Here is a 22,022-nt window from a genome sequence, read left to right as displayed (position 1 = left end):
AACACGTGAATGGGTCACAGATATTCTTCTGAACCGAAATTCCAAGTCAGACTCAGTTATCAGTCAATTTATACCAGTAAGAGAGAGCAGCAGCCACAGTATCTAAGGCACCTGAGGCCCACTTCAAACAGATCATGTGCATGGACAATATATCGACATCAATCCACACCGTCTATGATTCTGAATCAGCAACACTCAAATGAGAGAAGCTTTGATACTCTGGCAGAGGGTGATGGATGATATGCTGGTACTTACAGATTACTTATAAATTGCATGCTTAAAGGGTCTAAATTATGGGCCAAATTTACATGTATCATGAACAAGAATAACGCTTATAAGATTATCTGATTACCAGATTGATGGAAATTTATTTTGGACGGTTACTATTTGGACAAACAAGTGTCCGCGAATCAGAGGTTAGGATTGGTCAGTCAATCTGATTTTGGGACTGTGAGTTAGCGACAGTGGATAGCACAACTTAGTCAGTTCAACTTGAATTAACACATACCAATTGTACCATTTATGAGGGCCTGCATATAAAGTGGCATGGGCCACCTGACTATTAAATAATACCCCAGTTCGGTTCAGTCCAGTTCTGGGGTGAAACCGGAACCGAACCATTCCTAACGGTTCCAGGAAAATCGGAATCGGACCGTTTGCACTCTAGAACTGAATCAGAACCGGACAGTAAAAACTGGTTCGTTCCGGTTCGGTTCTATAGTTCTGGGCTTTTTATAATCCAGCCCATGTCTATTCGTGTTGTGATCCATTTGATGAATGATCTAGATATCGTGTTATAATCCAGCCCATGAGAGAGATGAGAATGGGGGCTGGGCAGCGTGAGGTGCTTGGGAGATTAGGTTTTTTTTTTTTGTGACTTTTTATATTTAATTTTTTTCAAATATTTATTAATTGGATGGTCCAGTTCCAGGTTCAGTTCCAAAGTTTGGTTCTATGATCCAATTCATGGTCCGGTTCCAAGTTCACTTCTATGGTCCTGTTCGGTTCTAAGGAACCCCAAACCAAGAACCGAGCTGAACTAACGGTTCTTTGATTTTCGGAACCAGAACGGTGCACTTCGGAACTGGACCCAGTTTGGTAGGTTCCGGTGCGGTTTACCGGTTGCATGTGCAACCCCTGTACAAATCAGGGTAACGAGTGACATTCGATGGATGAGTTTTACCTACCACATGCAAAAGCGGAATCGTCCACAGCACCTGTATTACGCAGCTGCATAAAACACCCCAGCTCTGTAGGACCTAACATGTTTTTATGTGTAAATCCACTCCGTCCATCAGGTTAGAACCGTTATATTAACCGTACACACAAAGGTCATCCCGATAAATAAAAATAAAAATTGATGGGCCACACCAATGGGAACAGTGTAAAACTACTCCTAAAACTTTGTATTTTCACTTCATCATGATGATTAACTGGTTAGGTGAAATATACAAATCATGGTGGCCCCACACGCAAACCTACTGTTGGAATCTCATCCTAAGGTTCCCCATGATGTAGCCCGCCTGAGTTGATAATCTTGCTGATTTTTTTGCATATCATCTTAGAATCAACGATAGACCTTGATGGATGGAGTGGATTTGCATATACAACATGGTGGGCCCACAAACTAGGGTGTTTTGTGCACCGTGGAAAACGTGTTGTGAAGGATTCGGGTCCACGGTCAAGCGCCTACCATATTGTTGAATGATAGGATGTCGTAAAGAAGAGGGAAACAGATTGGGTATTGACCCCGGTGGTCGGTGCTCTGTGGGGCCCACCACGATGTATGTGTTTCATCCATGCCGTCTACCCATTCTTCCAGATCATTTTATGGTATGAGCCCAAAAATGAGGTTAATCCAAATCTTAAGTGGACCGCACAGTGTTGATTGAACACCCGCCGTTAAAAAGTTATTGGTGCCACAAAATATTTGGGTCAAGCAGGTATATATTTTTTTCATCCAAGTCTGTATGACCTAATCAACAGGTTAGATGTCAAATAACCATTACAGTGGGCCCTAAGAGGTTTTTAATGCTGGACATTCAATCACTACTGTTTTCCCATGGTGTGGTCCACCTGAGACTTAGATATACCTCGTTTTTAGAATCAGGCCCTAAAATTATCTTTCAAATTGGATGGACGGCGTGGATAAAACATATACATCATGGTGGGGTCCACATCGCACCGACCACTAGCCACCTGCTAGTGGCAGCTTCACTAGCCAAACTGCGTCCTAAAAAGAGAGGGACAGGAGATACCTTCATCTTTTCTCTAGTGTTTGCTACTTTTCTTTAGAAGCGGCAAGCACTCCATACAGCGTCAATAAAAAAGCGACATTTACGCGTCTACAGCCATCTTCTTTCGGGAATTTTGTCGAGCATTTGATCTGCATCTAACGGCATCTCGCAACTCCCAGCACGCCCACCAACATGGCGACCGCCAAGCGCCCAGCGGCGTGAGTTTCGACCGGTTGCGTGCATGCTTCAGCTTGAGCTCGTGTTTTCCTTTGAGATTTGGTAGAATACATTCCGACGTATTGGGATACGATACGTTCACGATTCTCATTTGGACGCGTATTGCGTGATGTGGCACACACCACCTACCTCCGTGGTGTGTTCACGTCACCAAGTATGCGGGCCCACCATGTAATGTGTGTTACAAGCTAGATACTTCGAATAAAAAGAGCGGATCAAATCTTTCCTGAAATAATCAAGCCATGATTAATTGGGACCGGCACACACCACCTACCTCCGTGGTGTGTTCACGTCACCAAGTATCTTGGATCTTTCCGCCATTGAATGTGGCTTAGGGCTTGTTTGGACGGGCGGATTGGGAAGGATTAGGTGGGATGGGATTAAAAAATATAATTATTACCCATGGCAGGGATTGTCCCCTGTTACTATGGATAAGCTTAATTCCATGCTTTGTTTGTAATATGGTGGTACATTGAATGGATGTACCCACCACCATCTGAAACTATTTAAAATAATACACATATGTTATATCTAAACTGTTCATTTGTTTTGTAACCTCATTTTATGGCATAAGCCTAAAAATGAGGCAGATCCAAAACTTATGTGGCCCCAAAGAAGTTTTCAACGGTAAGTATTCAATCCCCGTTGCTTTCTAAAGTGGGGTCCACTTGAGCTTTAGATTTGCCTTATTTTTTAGCCAATGCTCTAAAATGATCTCGAAAAATGGGTGGACGGTGTGGATATAGCCCATACATCATGGTGGCACCTTCACAACTTGCTAACATTGAGTGAAATTGGCACGGAACGCAACGCAATTCCATCTCAAACATGGAGGGAATTGGCACAGGACCAGATGCAATTCCATCCCACCTAAGCCCATTTAATACCATGCGCTAAACAGGCCCTCATGTATTTGCGTGGTTCAACGATAGAGAGGCTCTATGGTCTGGATAAATCAACCATGTCCCCCACATGCACTGACTCTGTGGATGACATGAGAGCGCTTTGTTCGTTAGCAATGGGAAACTCTCATCTCCACTTTTGAAGGATTTTTTTTTCCATTTAATGTATCTCTAAAAATGGTTTGCTTTGGTAAATAGACTAATACCTTTTAAGTTTTGTACAAAAATCCATACTTTTTAGGTATACTATCCAAAAGGTAGCAGATTTGCCTTTGACTGAGTGCTAGTTTATAAAAAAGAAAACTATCATGTAAAAGACTGTTTTACACATTTTTTACCACGTGCAACCCAAAATTTAACAGGGTCTATTGCAATATCTTTATTACATCCAGTTGTTGCTAACTCAGGATTTAAAGTGAGCCCAAAATTTTAGGAAAATTCAAAACTCAAATGGGCCACACCATAAGAAATAGTGGAGATTTAATGCTCAAGCTTTATTGGGGTTCACTGAAGTTTCTAATGAGATTGATTTTATGTTTGGAATTTTTTAATCAAAGTATACTTGAGGTTCACTTTAAATATCAAATTAATAATATATTCTAAATGCTTATTTTTAGACTTCTAATAGTTTTTTGAAATATAATTTTGAACGAAAATGACATTAATTGCATCTATCCCACCGCTTATAAAATTGATTGTGGGCGAAGAATGTTCTAAATGTTTATATATCAAAATAAATGTATATTCCAAATGTTTATTTTTTGGACTTATGACATTTTAAAAAAAGATTGAGCAAAAATGTATTGCATCTATCCCATCACTTATAAATGTGGTTGCGTGTGGAGAATGTTTGTAAAGCCCCATTTATGCTTGATACAAATTGTTGAAACCTACATTTAATCTACTATTGTAGTCATTTGGCTTGTTCATAAGATTGCAAGGGTTTGAATGAGAGGAATACACAAATTTTAGCTTCATTTAAACATCATATTGCCTCACAAATTTTAAATATTCAATCCCATCTTTTATTCTTTGGCACATGCTTTAACCTTAAAGGCCAAAATAAATGGATAGTGTGGATAGAATACGAACATCATGTCAAGCCTAAAAAATGGTGACCTAAGGTCATATAGTAGGCCCTGCGAATATATCTAAGAGGCCACAATTTTAACATTGTAGGGATTGAGGTTTTTCATCTTTGAGAGATTGCAGTTTGCACGAACCACAACTGCTACAACATGCAAACCCTAATCCTTACCGTGTAAAGACAACAACCTATATAATGCCATAATCGTAACCCTTGTAACATCAGAATAACTACCCTCACTACATTGGAACATCGACCCTACCACATCATAGTCATAACCTCTACAACATCTAAACCTTAACGCCTATCATGTGATAATGATTACCCCAACCATGTGTAAATAGTGAATCCTTTTAAACTTCTATGGAACCTATTATATGGCCTCGGGTCACTGTTTGTGGGGCCTATCATGAGATTCATGTCATATTCACGTCATATATCCATTTTTACTTTTAAGATTAGGGCATGAGTTGAGAGGTATGTAACTCACCAGTGGACCACACTTCAAAAAACAATGAGAATTGAAGATCCATTATTTATAAGTTACGGGGTGACAAGGTGTTTGGATCAAGTTGAAATTTGTATCTTCCCTTTATCGTAACCCATGTGACCTTATGAATGGGCTACATAGTTCTAGCAGTGGACCCAATGGTAGTTTTAACGGTCCACATTAAACATAAATGTGAGCTCTACGAACATTCTCAGCACACAAGTGCTTTTATACGCGTTGGGATGGATTAAGGACAATTTTTATCTAAAAAAGACAAAAAAGTCAAAAGTTAAAAAAAATAAACATTTGAAAATGAAATTTATTTTGGTGTTTAAATTAAGCCTTATGTTTACTTTGGTATTAAAATAAAAATAAAAATAAAAAAAAACCTTTATTCCTTCTCTTTATCACTGTAGGTCACCTTATGAATTAGTTAGATGAATCATAAATAAGATGGTGGGCCCCAAAAAGGTTTCAATGGTGGTGTTTCTATCCTTGATCGTTTCATGTGGTGTGGTCAGTTTTGAATCTGCTTGGTTTTCAAGATAATCTCCTACTATAATTTGATGAAACTTACTATGATTGGATGTCACATAGATATTAATTGCCGTGGCCCCACATAACTAGGTAGATGGGTTAGTCAAAGCGTCTTAGCTCTATCTTCTTAGTCCTTCACAAAATATCATATGCCACATTTATGATTTTTTTACGTCACACATACTATACTAACAACCTAAAAGGTAGGTATTTGTTTAAAAATACTTTAAAAGTAGCAAGTTTTCACATATGCACCGAAAGATAGGTATTTATATGAAAAAAAATCAAACTGACTGTAACACGGTCATTAATTTCGAATAGCTAGCTACCTACTGGGACAACCTCAGCCAATACACACGCTGTCATTTCTATCAGCATGCCAGACGTGAAATATCCCAACCAGCCATCAGATGACCCACCATGTATATGTTACTGCAGTTAAAGGTGATCCATTCCATTAAGTAGGTGAACTATGATATTAGAAATAAGATGATCGGTTAAAAAACATTGGATGAGTTTTTAAACCACCTTATAATATATTAGAACTATGATACTTGTGGCCCACCTGACTAGTAAAATGATCTTATTCTTGGGTTAGGAAACCTCAATGTCAGCATCCTTCTAATGAATGGCTTAGATATTGCATCTGTTCACTACATTGGCACATGCGGTGGCCTGTGCATTGACTGACTTCCAGATGCGTGGGGGCTTACCAAAGCTCTCCTTTTCATGCTTAAAGGGATTCCACTCTCATCTTTACAACGCGCTTGCTTGTAGTTGTAGGTTCGTTTTCTTTACGGTTGACTACTACTTTATTAAGTACATCCGACTACCTTTATAAGTTACCACGCTCGTAGTTGTATCCAAGCACTTGGACAGTGCAATCTTTTAATCTAGACAGTCCATTAGGTCGATCGTCTATTTCATGTGTTGCAGCACAAAAATCACACGCATCCAACGATCTAACAAGCCAAACAATGAGCTATAAAATGAACGGTCAAGATCAGTTGTGTAAAAATCAGCCCAATCGGTAATTTGACCATCCATTCGTTGGGGTCCATCACAGATTTCTAATGTGTCTGAAAAAACAATTTGATGGTGTATACTAAACATCTCATCAATGGCTCAAAAAGGAAATGGATGTAAAGAAGAAATCTATTTTAAAATGAATCTAATCATCTGATCATATTAATTTCATCCTGGTAGCCTAAGAAATGTGTGCTATAGCCAACGGACGGTCCAAATTGATTAATTGAACTCTTCACATGTACAAATCTAAGTAGGAGCCCTGAATATTTTCCTATTTCACAGGTGATAATAAACTAGACATTGGATACAGTGACATCTAGTCTTGGAATCACACAGAAAGTTTTTAATGGTCGATCACCATTGTTTCTGTGGTGTGGTCCACTTAAGATTTCATTTTTGGGTCATGCCCTAAAATGAGCTGCAAAACGGATGGACGGTGTGGATACACAACGTAAGGTGGGCAACACAGAAAAGGCCCGACTGAAGTCGGTCAAGTGAATTGACTGCTTCCCCGCCGTATCTCACTCGGAAGCTTTGTTAAGACCACCCGCGCGTGAAAGCGGATTGCGTCCTACCCCAGCTCGCCTCTGGCTGGGAACGGGCAGGACCTTTGAGTGGCCACTGTAATGTATAGGTTTTATCCACACCGTCCATCCATTTCTTTCGTATCATTTTATAATGTAAAATCAAAATATAGGCAGATCCCAGGCTCAAGTGGACCACCCCCGCCCGTCTCCATCTTAGAACGGGCAGGAGCTTTGAGTGGCCACTGTGATGTATAAGTTTTATCCACACCGTTAATCCATTTTTTTGTATCATTTTATAATTTCATACTAAAATTTAGACATATCCAATGATCAAATGGACCACACCACAGGAAGCAGAGGTGATAGTGACTCTCACCGTTGAAACTTTCTTAAGGCCCACCATGACGTTTATTTTCCATCCAACTGTTCATAAAGTGACATAGACTTCGATGAAGATAAAACACAAATATCAGCTCCATCCAAAATTTCAATGCCCCCAGGAAGTTTTCAACGGTAAGAGTTTAATCCCTACTCTATAGTCCACATCTGTCTTGGATCTATCTCAATTTTGGAGTTACATCCTAAAATGATACGGAAAAAATGGATGGACGGTGTAGATATGACCCATACGTAACGGTGGCTACTCAAAGCTCCTGCCTGTTCACAGCTGGAAACAGGCGGGGTTACGATGCAATCCGCGTCCCCCGCGTGTGTACAGTAAAGCTCCAGTACATGCCAGACGTATGCCATCATGGCATATAGGCTAGGGATCCAATCCATTCATCATAACAGAACCACTACCTCGATTTTCTACTACAAATATCAGATATATCCACTTTTTTATGTGGCCACAGTTAGCAAAACAAATATACATCTCTGAAAAACTTCATTTCTAACCCATCCACATGTTTCCAATACTGGGGTCTACATGACAGGTGGACAATAATTAATTTGGAACAATGTGTAAAATGCCGGACTAACCCGATGAATGGATTAGATCTTGTACCCATCCTATCACGTGGTGGCGTGTACATAAGCTTTATTTCACACACGGATGCGATTAGCAAATAACTACACGAATTTGCTTTGACTCAGTCGCGACTGAGAATCCAGCATGTGTCGCCGCCCAGTGGGGCGCACATACTGAATGGTCTAATGATCAGAGCGGTCCATGTTTTGGAATATATGCTTTTCAGAATAAGATAAGAAATACCTTCTGAACGGACGATCGTCTCTTAAATATCTTCAGATGAATTTAGAACAGTGAAACGAAACTATTCAATGACTTTCATTCAAAAATAAAATATTAGGATCATTATGAAGATTAATTGATATAAAAGATTATAATGGTAGTAAAAGTAATATGGACGGTTTAGATCATAGGAAAAACCCACCATGTGGGCCCACCACCCTGCGATACACTATCTACCTGGTGTGTCGACAGAGCCTGAATGAACTCAAATACTGACAATCTGGTTGCTCGAGACACCTGACATGAAGGCGTTCAACAATCCTAACCTCTTGTCCGTGGACACTTTAAACTCATTTTTAACCGTCCAGTAAATGTCAGGCAATCTAGTAGTTAGACAACTCAACCAGAGTGAATTTTGCCTCATGATAGATCTAAACCGGTACCCAAAATTTGGACGGTTTAGTTTAAATTATTGTATGCCACGTGTGCACTTATTCGGTAATTTCAAAACTGCGGGCGTACCATCCATCACAAACATCCATCGAAGTGTTCTCACACTCAGATCTCCGGGCTGTGTAGGATGCCTTGTACGCAGGCAACTAGAAATTTTACCAATGACTACACTGTAAAACGCACTGGCATTAACACAATATCAGGTGGGATGAGCATTTCTGACTTATGACTAGTAGACACTCGTTTGTTGAAATAAGACTATTGGAATTTTTCATTTTTAACCATCAAATAAATGGTCCACCAATCTAATAGTCGGGTAATAAATAAAATGAAAGAAAATGGGTGTATGAGGTGATAGAGACACAAAAAAGTGTATTTAAAAATAGGTTTAAGGCATGTTACATTGTGTCTTTGGAAAATCTCGATAATTATTCATTTTTTTTTTTAAAAAAAGAAAAAATCTAACATAAAATGAGTGAATTTCACATGCGTTTACATTTATTTTCGGTGCCTTGACATAGACCAATGGAAAGATGTCATACGGAGATACTATGTTTTTTGGCACAGTTAGAGAAGATTTGACTCTAAACTTCCTTCGACATTATATATTATGTCATTATTACTATGATACAAACTCTTATCACGCTCTGTAAAGGAATGAACCATTGCATGCCACATGGCCATGGCTAACATGCCCATTAAATGATGGGCGTGCCTTGCACGAATAGATCAGTATCGGGTGTCAAATCTCACTCATGTTGGGGACTGTATGATCTACGTTAGATCACTACAGAAAAATGGCTACGATTAAGTGAAAGATGTTTCCTTGATCGAACTAATATAGTCTTATAAAGGAGCATGTACATGTAGGAGTGGAAAATATTAGACCCATCTACTACGAGCGTTTTTGAGATCTTCATGGTTAAAAGCTTCTAGATTTACAGAGGAAGAAATTGCCTATCCGAAAATGCCACAAGAAGAATTCCTAAGGATTCATAAGCCCAATGATAGGCTTTCTTTACATCGAAAAAGTTATAAAAGGAGCACTTGAAGAAGAGCTTGAGGCCCCACGCCAAACACATCTATTTACATGTTTATTTTACTTTTATGCATATTTTATTTTTCACAGCCTAGTTCACTACTATCCAACAGCTCTCATGACAATACGTTTATCTTAAGAGTATATTAAATATCTGCAACCTTAAATTACCAGATTCTCATGTCCATACGAGTTTCGATTCAGTTATTCATATTCCAGTTATATGCTGGCGATTATTTGCTTTTATCATCTCTTCCGATAGGTACATCAAGTATTTATCTTACTTCTCAAACTAATTAGATTGTAAAACATGATGGTTGTAACATGGCCAATACATTAATAAAAAATGATCGTGTTTATTCTAGTTTTTATTTTTTTACATGCAAATCTTCTAATTTGATTGAGGAATACCATGTGTAAAGCGCTGTTGAAATAAAAAGTTAAATTGGCCGATTTTCGCAATCACGTGTAGAAGGCAAAAATAACTCATTCGTGACGTCTAACCCATTCCTTTGCTCAAATCGCTTAAGTACAACGCGCATTAAATCGATGGTTGAGAGGACTCTAAGTCTAGGTCCAATCCCTAATATGTCTATCTTGGCGCTAGAATATCGGTCAATTCAGTCAATATCTATGAGTCAAGCAAACTCTAGCAAGCCCCCACGCAATTATGCACACGCATGTACTTTCTATCTAGGCCCTCGGCTGCATGAGTGGCTCTGACGGGGTGAATTGAGAGCAACAACATGCTCATCACGATAGGCTTTGTAAACATCAAGGGTGAAGGTCTTTCTCCCAACGTTTTCATTGGTACGGTCCACTTGAATCACAAGTCAGCTTGATTTTATGGCTTTGGGCCTAGCATGGGCATACACATCTAATGGTTCGAGTGGATCTCACATAAACATCACGGTGGACCTTGTAAAATATAAGGGATGGCCTCCATCTCCCACCTATTTGTTATAGGAAAAGTGGTACGTTTTAGAGCAGGTTGGTAACACTGTAATAGTCATTTCCCTTACTATGGGGCCCACCTCATGTATGCTTGTATGTCCGTGTTGTCAATTAATTTTTATAGACCATTGAGTACATGGTCCTAAAAATGAAGCAAATCTAAGTCTCAAGTAGACAATGGCGTCCACCATTAAGGACCTCATAGAGCCCATCATAATCTTTATTTGCCATCTAATTTGTTGATAGTGTCACACATACATAAATGAAGGGAGAACATACCTATAGATGAAGGGAAAACAAAAATATCAGCTTATCCAAAACTTTTGTAGGCCCAATAAATTTTTACTAGTCAATCACCACTGTTTTCATGTGGTGTGGTTCACTTGAGATGTAGATCTACTTCATTTTTGGGTCCATACCTTAAATTAAATTGAGCAGGAAAATTTGGCGGATAATATGGATATATGACACATGCGTGAAGACGTGTGCCAGGGAAACACCCACCACTGTGTTACCTTGCACAACAACATGTACTATGTTGCGGTGGCAAATTTGTGGGCCCCATCATGATGTACGCATTATGTCCATATCGTCCATCCATTTTGACACATCATTCGGGCCATGACCTAAAAAATGAGTCAGATCCAAAGTTAAAGTGCACCATAACATAAAAACTAGTGGGGCAATGATACTCATCACTGGAACTTTCTTCAACCCAACTATGATGTTTATTTGCCATCCAACTTGTTCATAAGTTCACATTGACATGGATGAAGGGAAAGCACAAATATCAGATTGGTTTAAAACTCCGATGCCCCCCAATTGCCCGGACCTTTTATTAGGTGGGACTGACATGGAGGATGGGGTATCCATAAGTGGTCATCCTCATCTCAACCGTTAAATTGTATTTAGGGGTGTACATGAACCGAGCTAGTTCGGTTAGCTCGCTCGACTCAACTCAAAAAAGCTCGATTCGACTCGGTTTGAAGCTGAGTTCGAGTCGAGTCGAGGTGATTTTTTGAGCTTGAAAATGAGTTTGAGCCGAGTTCGAGCAGGCCCCAGCTCGACTCGACTCGGATCGAATCTAGCTCGAATCGAACTAGTTCGGTGACTTAGTTATGTTGCCACTGATGTTGCTCACCAATTGTTTGATAAAATGACTGAACGAAATGTGGCTGGTGGCAAAGAAAGTATGTACATGAAACAAATACCCTTTTCCTCTTTGCTTTTCTTGGTTTTTATATTGCTTAAAAGGTGTTTGATAAAATACCTATAAAACCATTGCCTCTATTTGTAAAACAATGAGATTTTGAAGTTGCAGTTCAGGTGTTTGTGGAAATGCCTCAATGGCGAACTCGGCTTGAACTTGGCCCGAGCTGCTAACCGAACCAAGCCGAACTGACTAGTCAGGCTTGAGGACCGAGCCGAGCTAAGTTTGAGCTGAGGTCAGCCAGTGGCCGAGCCAAGTTGAGCTGAGGCCAGCTTGACTCGGTTCGACTCGATGTACACCCCTAACTGTATTATGGCCTAGGTCTAGGGTATGCTTGATTTTCGGGTGCCAAATAGAATGGCTTCAGGCAGTCGGGCTTGTCATGTGCTCGGGCTTGTAAGCATAGAATAACGTGGGCTGTAACACGATTCGGTGACGCCCCCAATCCCGTGGGAAGATGTCTTTACATACTGTTCTTCTTACTCCATCTACCTATGGTACTTGATATGCGGCCATTTACAGTTCGTGTATAAGTCATACATTAACTCAAGTCAAACCGACTAAATGGTCAAAATCACTATTACTAAGTTTAACTCCCAAGGTCAGTCCTAATCTCTGATTCAAGGACTCTTTTGTTGAAATGCTGGATATTTTCAGTTTTTAACTGTCCGATAGCTAATCAATAATTGTAATTTTTTATTCATCATATATCTAAATTGGGAACTATAATTTGGACAGTTTAGTTTGGATTAATTGAACCCTGCGTATGCAAACTTTTAAGTAAGTTATAACTGATAAGCGTCTAGGTGGATTGAGCGAAAGATACTCCATTTCAACACTGAGGTCTTCGTATTGATCTTATTGGGGTGGCTAACAGTGAAGTGTGAACTGACGGTGGGGTGTACTAACCAGCTAAATGAAAGAGAGAGAAAAAGAAAAAAAGGGGGTGTCTAAGTAGATTGCACCATCTTCCTGAAATTAGATGTTAGGTGGGCCACTGTGATGTTTGTGAGAAACCTATCTTGTCCATTCGTTTGCCAGTTTATGTTAGGATGCGGCTACAAAACGAGGCAGATCCAAACTCAAGTGGGCCTCACCACAGGAGGAAACAGTGAGGATTGTACGTGCACCGTTGAAATATTCGTGGGCAATATAAGTTTCGGATAACCGTATATATTTACTTACCCATTTTTTATTTTTTTAAACTTTGTTGTGGTCGACTTAAGTTACGGATGTATCTCATTTTTGAGTCTCTAGTCCTTAAAATAATCCAGCAAAAATGAATAGATGTACGGGATTTCTTACAAACATCATTGTGGGCCCACCTAGCTTTGCCTAATGCTTCCCACGAAGCTTCTGCCAAAAGGCTTTCACACGCAATCCCCGTTCCGGCATCAGCCATCACACCAAACATTTGTAGTTGATTACTCACCCTTAAAAGCTTCCTATGCTCCACACTAATGTTTATTTTCCATCCAACCTGTCAATAAGCCCACACATACCTGGACGAAGGTAAAACACAAATATCAGCATGATCCAAAACTTACATGACCCACAAAAAGTTTTTTAATGGTCAATCCCCACTATTTCCTATAGTATGGTCCACCTGAGATTTAGATCTGCTTCCTTTTCGGTCTATATCATAAACCAAGATGCCAAAAAAGATGGACGGCGTGGATATACAACACATACATTTAGGTGGGCCCCACGGTCAGGGTCACACCTACCTGCCTGGATCCGGGGTCGCTGCTAATCCGCGTCCCCTGATTAGAACTACCAGTCTTTCGCTTCTCTCGTGCTCTGATGCAGTTGCAATTTTTCGTAGAAAGGAAAAAGCGATTAACCGAACGAGTTTATCACAGTTATAATCTGGAAGGAGTAGCGAAAAACAAAGCTGGAGCCTGTACAGGATTCCCAGTCCCTGAAGGCTCCTGTCAGCAACAACCTCCAGATCCGGTATCGATCTCCATCGTCCGCCGAACTCTCCCTCATCGACGGCCATTCCCCACCGTCCGATCATCAGCAGGATAAGATGAAGCGGTCTCGGCAGGAACCTTTCACCGACAAGATCTACCGCTTCAGGGGCATAATTCTTGTAATCTCCATCCCTCTCCTTCTCATCTCCTTCGTCCTCTTCCTCATGCCGCGTGTTCCCGACGGCGGCGATGCCGTTCTCTCTGCCGACGGTGATCTGATTGGACACCGCAAGGCCGTGCCGGACAGAAGGGCGTCGCATGGTTCCAAGAGCTACGCTGTCATCTTCGATGCCGGAAGCTCTGGGAGTCGGGTCCATGTCTACTGCTTCGACGAGAACTTGGATCTCCTTCCGATCGGTAAAGAGCTTGAGCTCTTCAAGCAGGTAATTCCCGATCTGAGTAAATTGTAGTTGGTAGATAATGTGGCATTCTGCCTCTGTTCAATCTGAAATGAGCATCTGATTTTATAGTCGTTGGATTTCGCGTCGTTGATCTATGTATTTGCAATCTGTGCCACTGTTTGTAACTGTTACAATCTCTTTCTGGTGGTTCTTTCGTTCCTCATTTCCAATCTTTGTACATTTTCCATCTGGAGTCTGATTTTGGTTCTCATTGTAGAGATATCTCCAGTTCTATCCATCACTGCCATTTCCCTTGCAGATCTCTGTTACAACTTGGTTTTGGGTTCTTTTCAATGCCATGACTTCCTCCTTTCCATATTCTTCTAGACTCCTCAGGCAGTTTCAGTTTTTACAATTGTTATAGCTTTTACGCCACCACACTATGTTCTGCGAATGTTAAGAATCTATCCAATATCCCAAAAGGCCCAGGACTGATGGAACACATCAAGCTAGGCCTTTTAAAAACCATTGGTATCCTAACGTTCCACCACACTCTGTGGCCGATGTCTGTGGCGGCTCACTCTGTGAAGGCACTCACTCTGGCCTTTTTTCCAGGTAGCCCTTTCCCCTAGCCCTTGTCCACTTGGAGAGGGCATGACAGCTGCATTCTGGTTATACAGGTAGCCATTTCCACTAGGGGCTGCACACTGGTTGTCCAGGTATCCCTTCCACTGTCGTGGTGGCTTTCACTCTTTACCAGGTTCCCCTTTCCATAGGTCGCCCCTTTCGTGATTCAAACACAGGATGTGGTGTTGGTTATGAGTTAAGAACCTAACCATATACTAAAAGCCCAAGAACTGATGGAATGCATCAAGCTAGGCTCTTTAAACCATTGGGATTGTAACAACAAACATTCCATCTAAAGATCGACTCATAATGTCATCAAAGGCATGCATAGCCTAAGGAAGAACTTTTGTAATTCTTTTTAGTTGGTTCCAGTTTCAAATGTTTCTTGGTTCTGTCAGTATGGTTCCCTTCGGAACATGTACATTCTGGCATTCTGCATTATTGGTTTTAGCCATGTGCATGCATTCTGTTCAGTGCTTATTGCCTCTTTCTTGCAGGTAAAAAAAAGTTTGAGTTCATTTGCGAGTGACCCCCAAGAAGCTGCAAATTCGCTCAGTTCTCTTTTGGGGGAAGCTGAAAATGTGGTTCCACCAGCATTGCGTCATCAAACGCCAGTTAAAGTTGGGGTAATTCAGATATCTCCTTGAGCATAGAGTCTATTCAAAGCAGTCTCTGTTATCTTGCACTCTGTATTGCTTGATACAATCTTGACCATTGCACGCATTTCAATGTTTATGCAGGCGACTGCAGGGTTGAGGCAGTTGGAAGGCAACACAGCTGATAGGATTTTGCAAGCGGTAAAGATCTATTTATGCTGTGACTTGAGCTTTATGTGCGAATTTTTTGGTTTTCTCTGAGTTAACATGATTTATAGAACTGTGGTGCTCGGGATAACTATGTTACCACTCGTGTCAGCTTTGATGCCATTAGGTAAAGGTAATTCCAGAGTGTCTCATTCACAATCCTATGTCATTCAAAATGCATATCCTTTCTCTTTCCAAATGCTTAGAAGTGCTACTGCTGGACTTTACAAAACTTCTAGGGATACATTTTAGGTAGGTTGGTGCTTGAAGGATCCCTATAAGTTCATGAAACATTGCGATAGTAGTCCTGATAGAAACAGAGCAGGAATTATCACGCCTTCAAACATGCATTTGTTGGCCATGTTACTTCTGTTATGCTGGCTAAGAGTTGTAATGTATCATCGTCATCATCATATCCTTCCCCTAGCTGTTTGGACTCAGCTCTATGGAATCTGTTTTCACCACTCATTCCAATCTATTCTCGGCGCATTTACAAACCTCCATATTCTTATCACCACCTCGAGTAAGTCTTTTAGGTCTCTCCTCTTTTCAGTCCCTTCAAACCTAATGAAGTACCTTGCCTTATTGGAGCTGTCTCCAGCTTTCATAGCACATGGTCGAACCGAAAAGAGGGGACTACAAGAATAAATAATGAAAAACACAAAAAAAAACATTGAGTTGTATTCTGGCAAACAGACCTAGAAACAATTTTTATCAAGATAAGAAGAATTAAGCAATTCTCTATCCACCGTGATATTCTTCAATCAAGAAAGAATTAGGCACATCCTCAGCAATCCGAGCAGAAATTATTGGACTACTCAACTACAAACTCATCTTGTGGGTTACTTCTTTATCCACAATGTGGCTATTCTATGATGGAACTATCACACACATCATGTGCAACGTAAGCAATGTTTAATTGGACTATGCAATTATGCAAGGGTCCAACATGTAGCTTTTCGATGAAGGAAGAATCAGACACATCATGAGCAATCCTGGCAACAATTAATTGGAGAAATTACACAATCGTGGAACTCTACATCACATTCAGTAGAAATTAGATCACCATCTCCGGACTTTTTGGGGTCATAAATTGTAATTCGCCACTTAGTCCTATTCAGTCCCTACAGTCCATGATGTTAAAAACGATTACGTTATGGCTGTATTGGCTGTTAAGTAAAGGAAACAGCCACCCCTGTTACGCGATATAGGGGTAAATCCGTTCATTATGAAAAGCATGGGCCATATCAACTAACACACCTCATATCGACACCATTATGGGACCGATAAAACCGTTACAGGCCGATACGACCATAAGTTTCAAGTTGTTCCCTTGTTTTGCAACCTCTTTATTCATTTCAATTGTGAAGGAACATTAGAAACTAATTTTAAACTAGATCTAGGCCCATTTTAATGATCAAAACACAAAACTTGATCAGCTTTCAATATTTGTTTGACTTTTAAACAAAAAAGTTGATGCTCAAAATTTGATCAATTGATGAGCTGAAGTAGAGTGGACCATTTTGGGAAATATTGGAAGAAGGGGTAAACTATCACTTTTTTCTTCATTTTCTTTTTGTTGCATTTATATGTAAAGGGCCCAAATCCACCAAATCATGCTTGATTTGTGCTCGATTAAGGCTATTTGGTCGACTGCTGACATTGCCCAATGGACAACATTTTTACCAAAGAATGGCCCCTTACACCCTCAAATACATGTCCAAAATAAAAGCAAAAAGGAACACATATTTGGGATCCTCACATTTTTTTTAGAAATTTACCAAAAATCTTTGAGAAACACACCACAACCAACCACCCCCAAAAAAAAAAAGAAAAAGCAAAAAGAAAGAATGGCCATTATAGGGCCACCATGTATTGGTATGCCAGCTGATACTGTTATACCTTAATATAGTCGGTAAGTGAACAAGATTTCATCTCATTTCAGAATTTCAATCTAAGTCAATGTTCTATATATCAGTTTCAAAATGCGACTCATCCAGTTCCAAACCACTATGACTCGCTGAAACTGTTATGGCTCATTTGAAAACAAGTCTGAATCACTCCACTCGTTACTAAAAGATAATGGAAAATATTTAAAAACATCATCATCATCCTAAGCCTTATCCCAACTAATTGGGGTCGACTACATGAATCCTTTCCTGCCATTCCACTATCAAATTCAAGGGCCATAACTTCAGTTAGACCATAGGTCATCAAGTCTTTTCCTACTACCTCTTTTATGCATGTATCATCCATCTTACAAATAAGGTTGGCAATGGGCTGGGACTTGGTCAAAGCACATACACACACAAAAGAAAAGAAAAAACAAAAAACCCAACAACAAGAACAAAGGGCCAACCTGTTAGGCTCAGCTTGAGTCGTTCAAATCCAAGCCTAAACAAACCCCAAGTGCGCCCATTGCCAGGCTTACTTATAGTGTTGTGGCCTGTTTTATGAATGGACTAGCCTGGCTTTTGGGCATATGCATTTATATGGCGGGACCCATCTGGTTGGTGGCTTGGACTCACATGTGTACTACATTGGCCCATGGGGTAGTGTGGAGGATCTGGATATGGGTTCTCTTATACACATGTGGGACTACCAAACCGCCTCCATTAGAGGATCAAATAACTCATCTTTTAGCAATAGCCAAACTTTGATACTTTGGTAGGGTGATGGATGATACGTAGGCTCATAGAGATTGCACATGTGGCATGTGTAACTCAGATCAAACCGTCTAGATAGTTGCGGTGGTCTACTGAAGGTATGGATCATATGGCCCTTGATAGAGTGGAATGACAGAATAGGATTCATGTAGCTGACCCCAATTAATTGGGATAAGGCTTAGATGATGAAGATGATGTTGGTGATGATCAAACAATGATTATGTGAGGAATTGAATCCTTAACCAGTCGATGAGTTGATATTTAATGGACGGTCACAGTGAAAAACAACTCCTCTTTTACTAAAGTGATGAGTTTCCCCTACTAGGTCTAACACTCCCCAATATGAGACGAGCCGGCAATGAGTCAGATCAAATCAGGGGCGTTTCAGACTGATTTGGGGCTGTGACTCGGACTGGTTCTGACCAAAAACCATATACCTGAATTGTAGTTCAACTGATTCAAGTTCGAATTTGTGGTTTGATACTTCTGCAAATTCAATTCGTAGGTTTAGGCTGGTTTAGTTCTTTCTCAATTTGTGTAGTTCGCAATTTGGATTCATCTCGTTCAATAGAATAGTACAAGGCTCTAGTCCAACATAATTTGATCCAATTCGGGCCATTCACTATTTTACATTTAACCCTCCATTTGCTATCCATCAAATTGATGGTTAGTATTGTTTGTTCAATGTGATTCTAGAAATATGCTCCATCCACAATGTGCCCACAATTTGGGTGGTCAGGATACATGAGTGCCATGAATGAAGAGATGCATCACCACTGTTTTCAAAATGGTGGCGAACTATCACCTGAGTCCAGCCTGTATTTAAGTATTTGATTCTCAAGGTTTGCATAGTCAACAGGTTTGTGCAAGAGAACCCATCATCATGACACCCCATGTGTCCACATGATACAAATGTGTACGTGCAAGAGAGCTCATCTTCATGACACCCAATATGTCCACATGATACAAATGTGAGATCCAAGCTGTCCATCCAGTCTTGTAGATGCCATTGCTAGGAAATCGAACCCGATCCAATTTTTGAACATGAGAAACAAAAAAGATGTCCATTGATGCTTCATGGGAGACAGCCCTTGCATTTAAGGAATCAACTAGGCTGATCCGGACCTACTTCTACCATCATCAATTGTGGTGATGGGCAGAAATAAGGATATCATCAGTTGGGCTTGAGGGGAGGGATGCATTCCTGTATTTTTTTTTCCCTCTCTTTTAGGGAGGTTAGCGCCTTATCTTCCGGGCTAAACATTTTGTTTGCTTGGAGGGAGAGTGATAAACTTATCTCGATGGTTGATTTAGCCTTGGCTGGGTTTAATCATCTGTGTTCTTTTGTTTTGGAAACTCTGTTTTCCTTTCTTAATTGAACAAGCGTTACTCTCTTCCAAAATTTTAAAAAAAAAGTCGTAGAAAGACTTGCCCAAACATTTGTAGCCATTCATTTGTTTCGTAACATCTAGCTCCGCCGATCAATGTACTCAACCCTATTTTTGGGAAATGTCACTTGCATGGTGGGGCCTTTTTGACGGATGGAATGGATCGCTACATGAGTGCTACTTTGGCACATGACGTGGCATGTAGATGGGCTTTGCTGTACACACGTGGGCTCAGCAAAACTGTCCTCCGTCTCCATGACCCCCATGAATCTGTTTGGAGAAAAGAAATTGATACTTGCACAGTGTATGATAGTTGATACCCAGGCATTGTGAGATTCTCCATGTGTCACACAAATAATTCCAACTAAACTTTCCATGTTGTAGTTCCCGATTTAGATGGATCACTAAGAGAAAATCATACTGATTGAATAAAAGTACAGATTTGAATGATGAATATCATTAGATTGAAGCAATTTGAACTGCGAATTAGGCTGCTTAAACTGATTCGCAGTTCTAGGTTTAGATGCGAATTAGGTAACTATGGTCCCTATGACTCGGCCAAAACTGAGTTGTATCATACGGTATTTTATGCCCGGATCTAAGCCCTTTTAGATCCTTCCCTCTTCATCCCTTTACGCCCCTCAACCATAATCAGGGTTCTCTTCTTTATGTCTTCAGTTTTGTTAGTACATGCTCAACATCATTTTATGTCCGATTGTGGCTTTTCTTAGGTTGCTTTGAATGCTCTTATTCTTGGTTCTACCCAGCCTAGTCCTCCCACACACCCATCTCAATCTTAATTGCTGCTCAACACTATGTGCCCCATATGTCATGATCGGTCGAACCCCTGTGAAATACCCCTGTGAAATGCTTGTGCCCTAAATAATTATTGTGCTTTTATTTGTATTTGATGTTTGGCCAGTAATTTGATTCTATTACTCATGCTAATGGGCTAGGAGCTTATGGCTTTATCATTCTTGTGATTACATGTATTCCTCTCCAACATACATAGATGTAGATGAATAGTTTCAATTTCACATTTTCTTTTCATAATTAATAGAACTTCAAATGAATTGAAAGAAGCATGTGTCAACTTCGATTCATAATGACTAACAGTGGGGTGTGTACTGACAATGCTAACCAAAACTAAATAAATTTCAATTCATAGTGGTGCATGATTGATGAGAGAGAGAGAGAGAGAGAGAGAGAGAGAGAGAGAGCAACCGTAACATGGCTGCTTGATAACCTTGCAACTCTCTCTCTCTCTCTCTCTCTCTCTCTCTCTCTCTCTCTCATTTTGCCTTTTGAGAAAGCAACCGTAACATGGCTGCTTGATAACCTTGCTTTTAAAAAACTTATCAGTCCAACTGCCTGGACTGTAAGTTACCGTCCATCGGTGGATAAATTCCAGTCTTTTTGCATGTGAGAAATCCAATCCATCCACTAGGTTGGCCTCATCACAACAATTACTTTTTACAAAACTCAAATATATCCACCCATCGAGTGGACCACACTTGTACTTTTCTATTTATCAATGGCTAAAGATTATTTTTGTACTTTTTTTTTCACTGGGCATTCGAGTGGCCCCCAAAAATCGGCGACATTATTCATCTAAATTTAATTTCAATTTTTTCTTAAATATTTTTGAGGGCATTATGTCAACTGTTTAGGGATGTGCATTAGTGGGATAGTGCCATAGCTTGCATGAATTTTAAGCCAATTTGGGATCAATCTAAGCTTGCTAGGTTAATAAAATCATCAGACATGCTGAGACAACATTCTTAACGAAGAGTAGACCGTTACACTATTATAAACATGTTCAAAATCACAAAAGAATATATATATTTGGAGTCATTAAAATATTTTTATTTTTCCCATATATTTTTTTTCGGGATTTTTTAGTGGAAAAAAATTGAATGTTACAAGGCATATCAGTCGTTACACGTAAAGGTAACAAGGGCTACCGTTACCATTATGGCACACATTGGCTTGGTCCTCTCATGATAGGCAAGGCTGTTGGTAATATGAGAGGTTGCTTGATTATCACAATACGACCTCGTGGGGACCATAACTATAAACCCAAGTTCGCACATTAATGTCTTTAGCCAAATGAGTTCACATGTCACATGAGACATTGCCATGTATTCTGTCTTAACACTTGAATGAGCCACAACACTTTGCTTCTTACTCTTTCAAGCCATAAGGTTGTTACCTGCAAAAGTATAGTAGCTAGATGTAGATCGCTTATCAGATAGAGAATCGGCCCAATTTGCATCAGAATAATCTTCCACTCGAAGATAACCATTTTGTTTTTAGAGGATACCACA

The 22,022-nt window shown here is 40.1% G+C and overlaps 1 protein-coding gene across 2 annotated transcripts in view; it reads left to right on the top strand.

Annotated features, from left to right (window-relative positions):
* Positions 1–13,666: 13,666 nt before the first annotated feature.
* Positions 13,667–22,022, top strand: part of LOC131240619 (probable apyrase 1) — a 29,168-nt gene continuing 20,812 nt past the window's right edge. For both annotated transcript variants that reach the window (XM_058238958.1, XM_058238949.1), the window contains exons 1-3: positions 13,667–14,253; positions 15,336–15,464; positions 15,579–15,635. In XM_058238958.1, coding sequence (XP_058094941.1) covers positions 13,927–14,253; positions 15,336–15,464; positions 15,579–15,635 — 513 coding nt within the window. In that variant the 5' untranslated portion in view covers positions 13,667–13,926. The remainder of the gene's footprint in view (positions 14,254–15,335; positions 15,465–15,578; positions 15,636–22,022) is intronic.

This window comes from Magnolia sinica, chromosome 1 (genome assembly GCF_029962835.1).
Source record: "Magnolia sinica isolate HGM2019 chromosome 1, MsV1, whole genome shotgun sequence".
NCBI lineage: Eukaryota > Viridiplantae > Streptophyta > Magnoliopsida > Magnoliales > Magnoliaceae > Magnolia > Magnolia sinica.
This window is presented reverse-complemented; position numbering and strand designations above follow the sequence as displayed.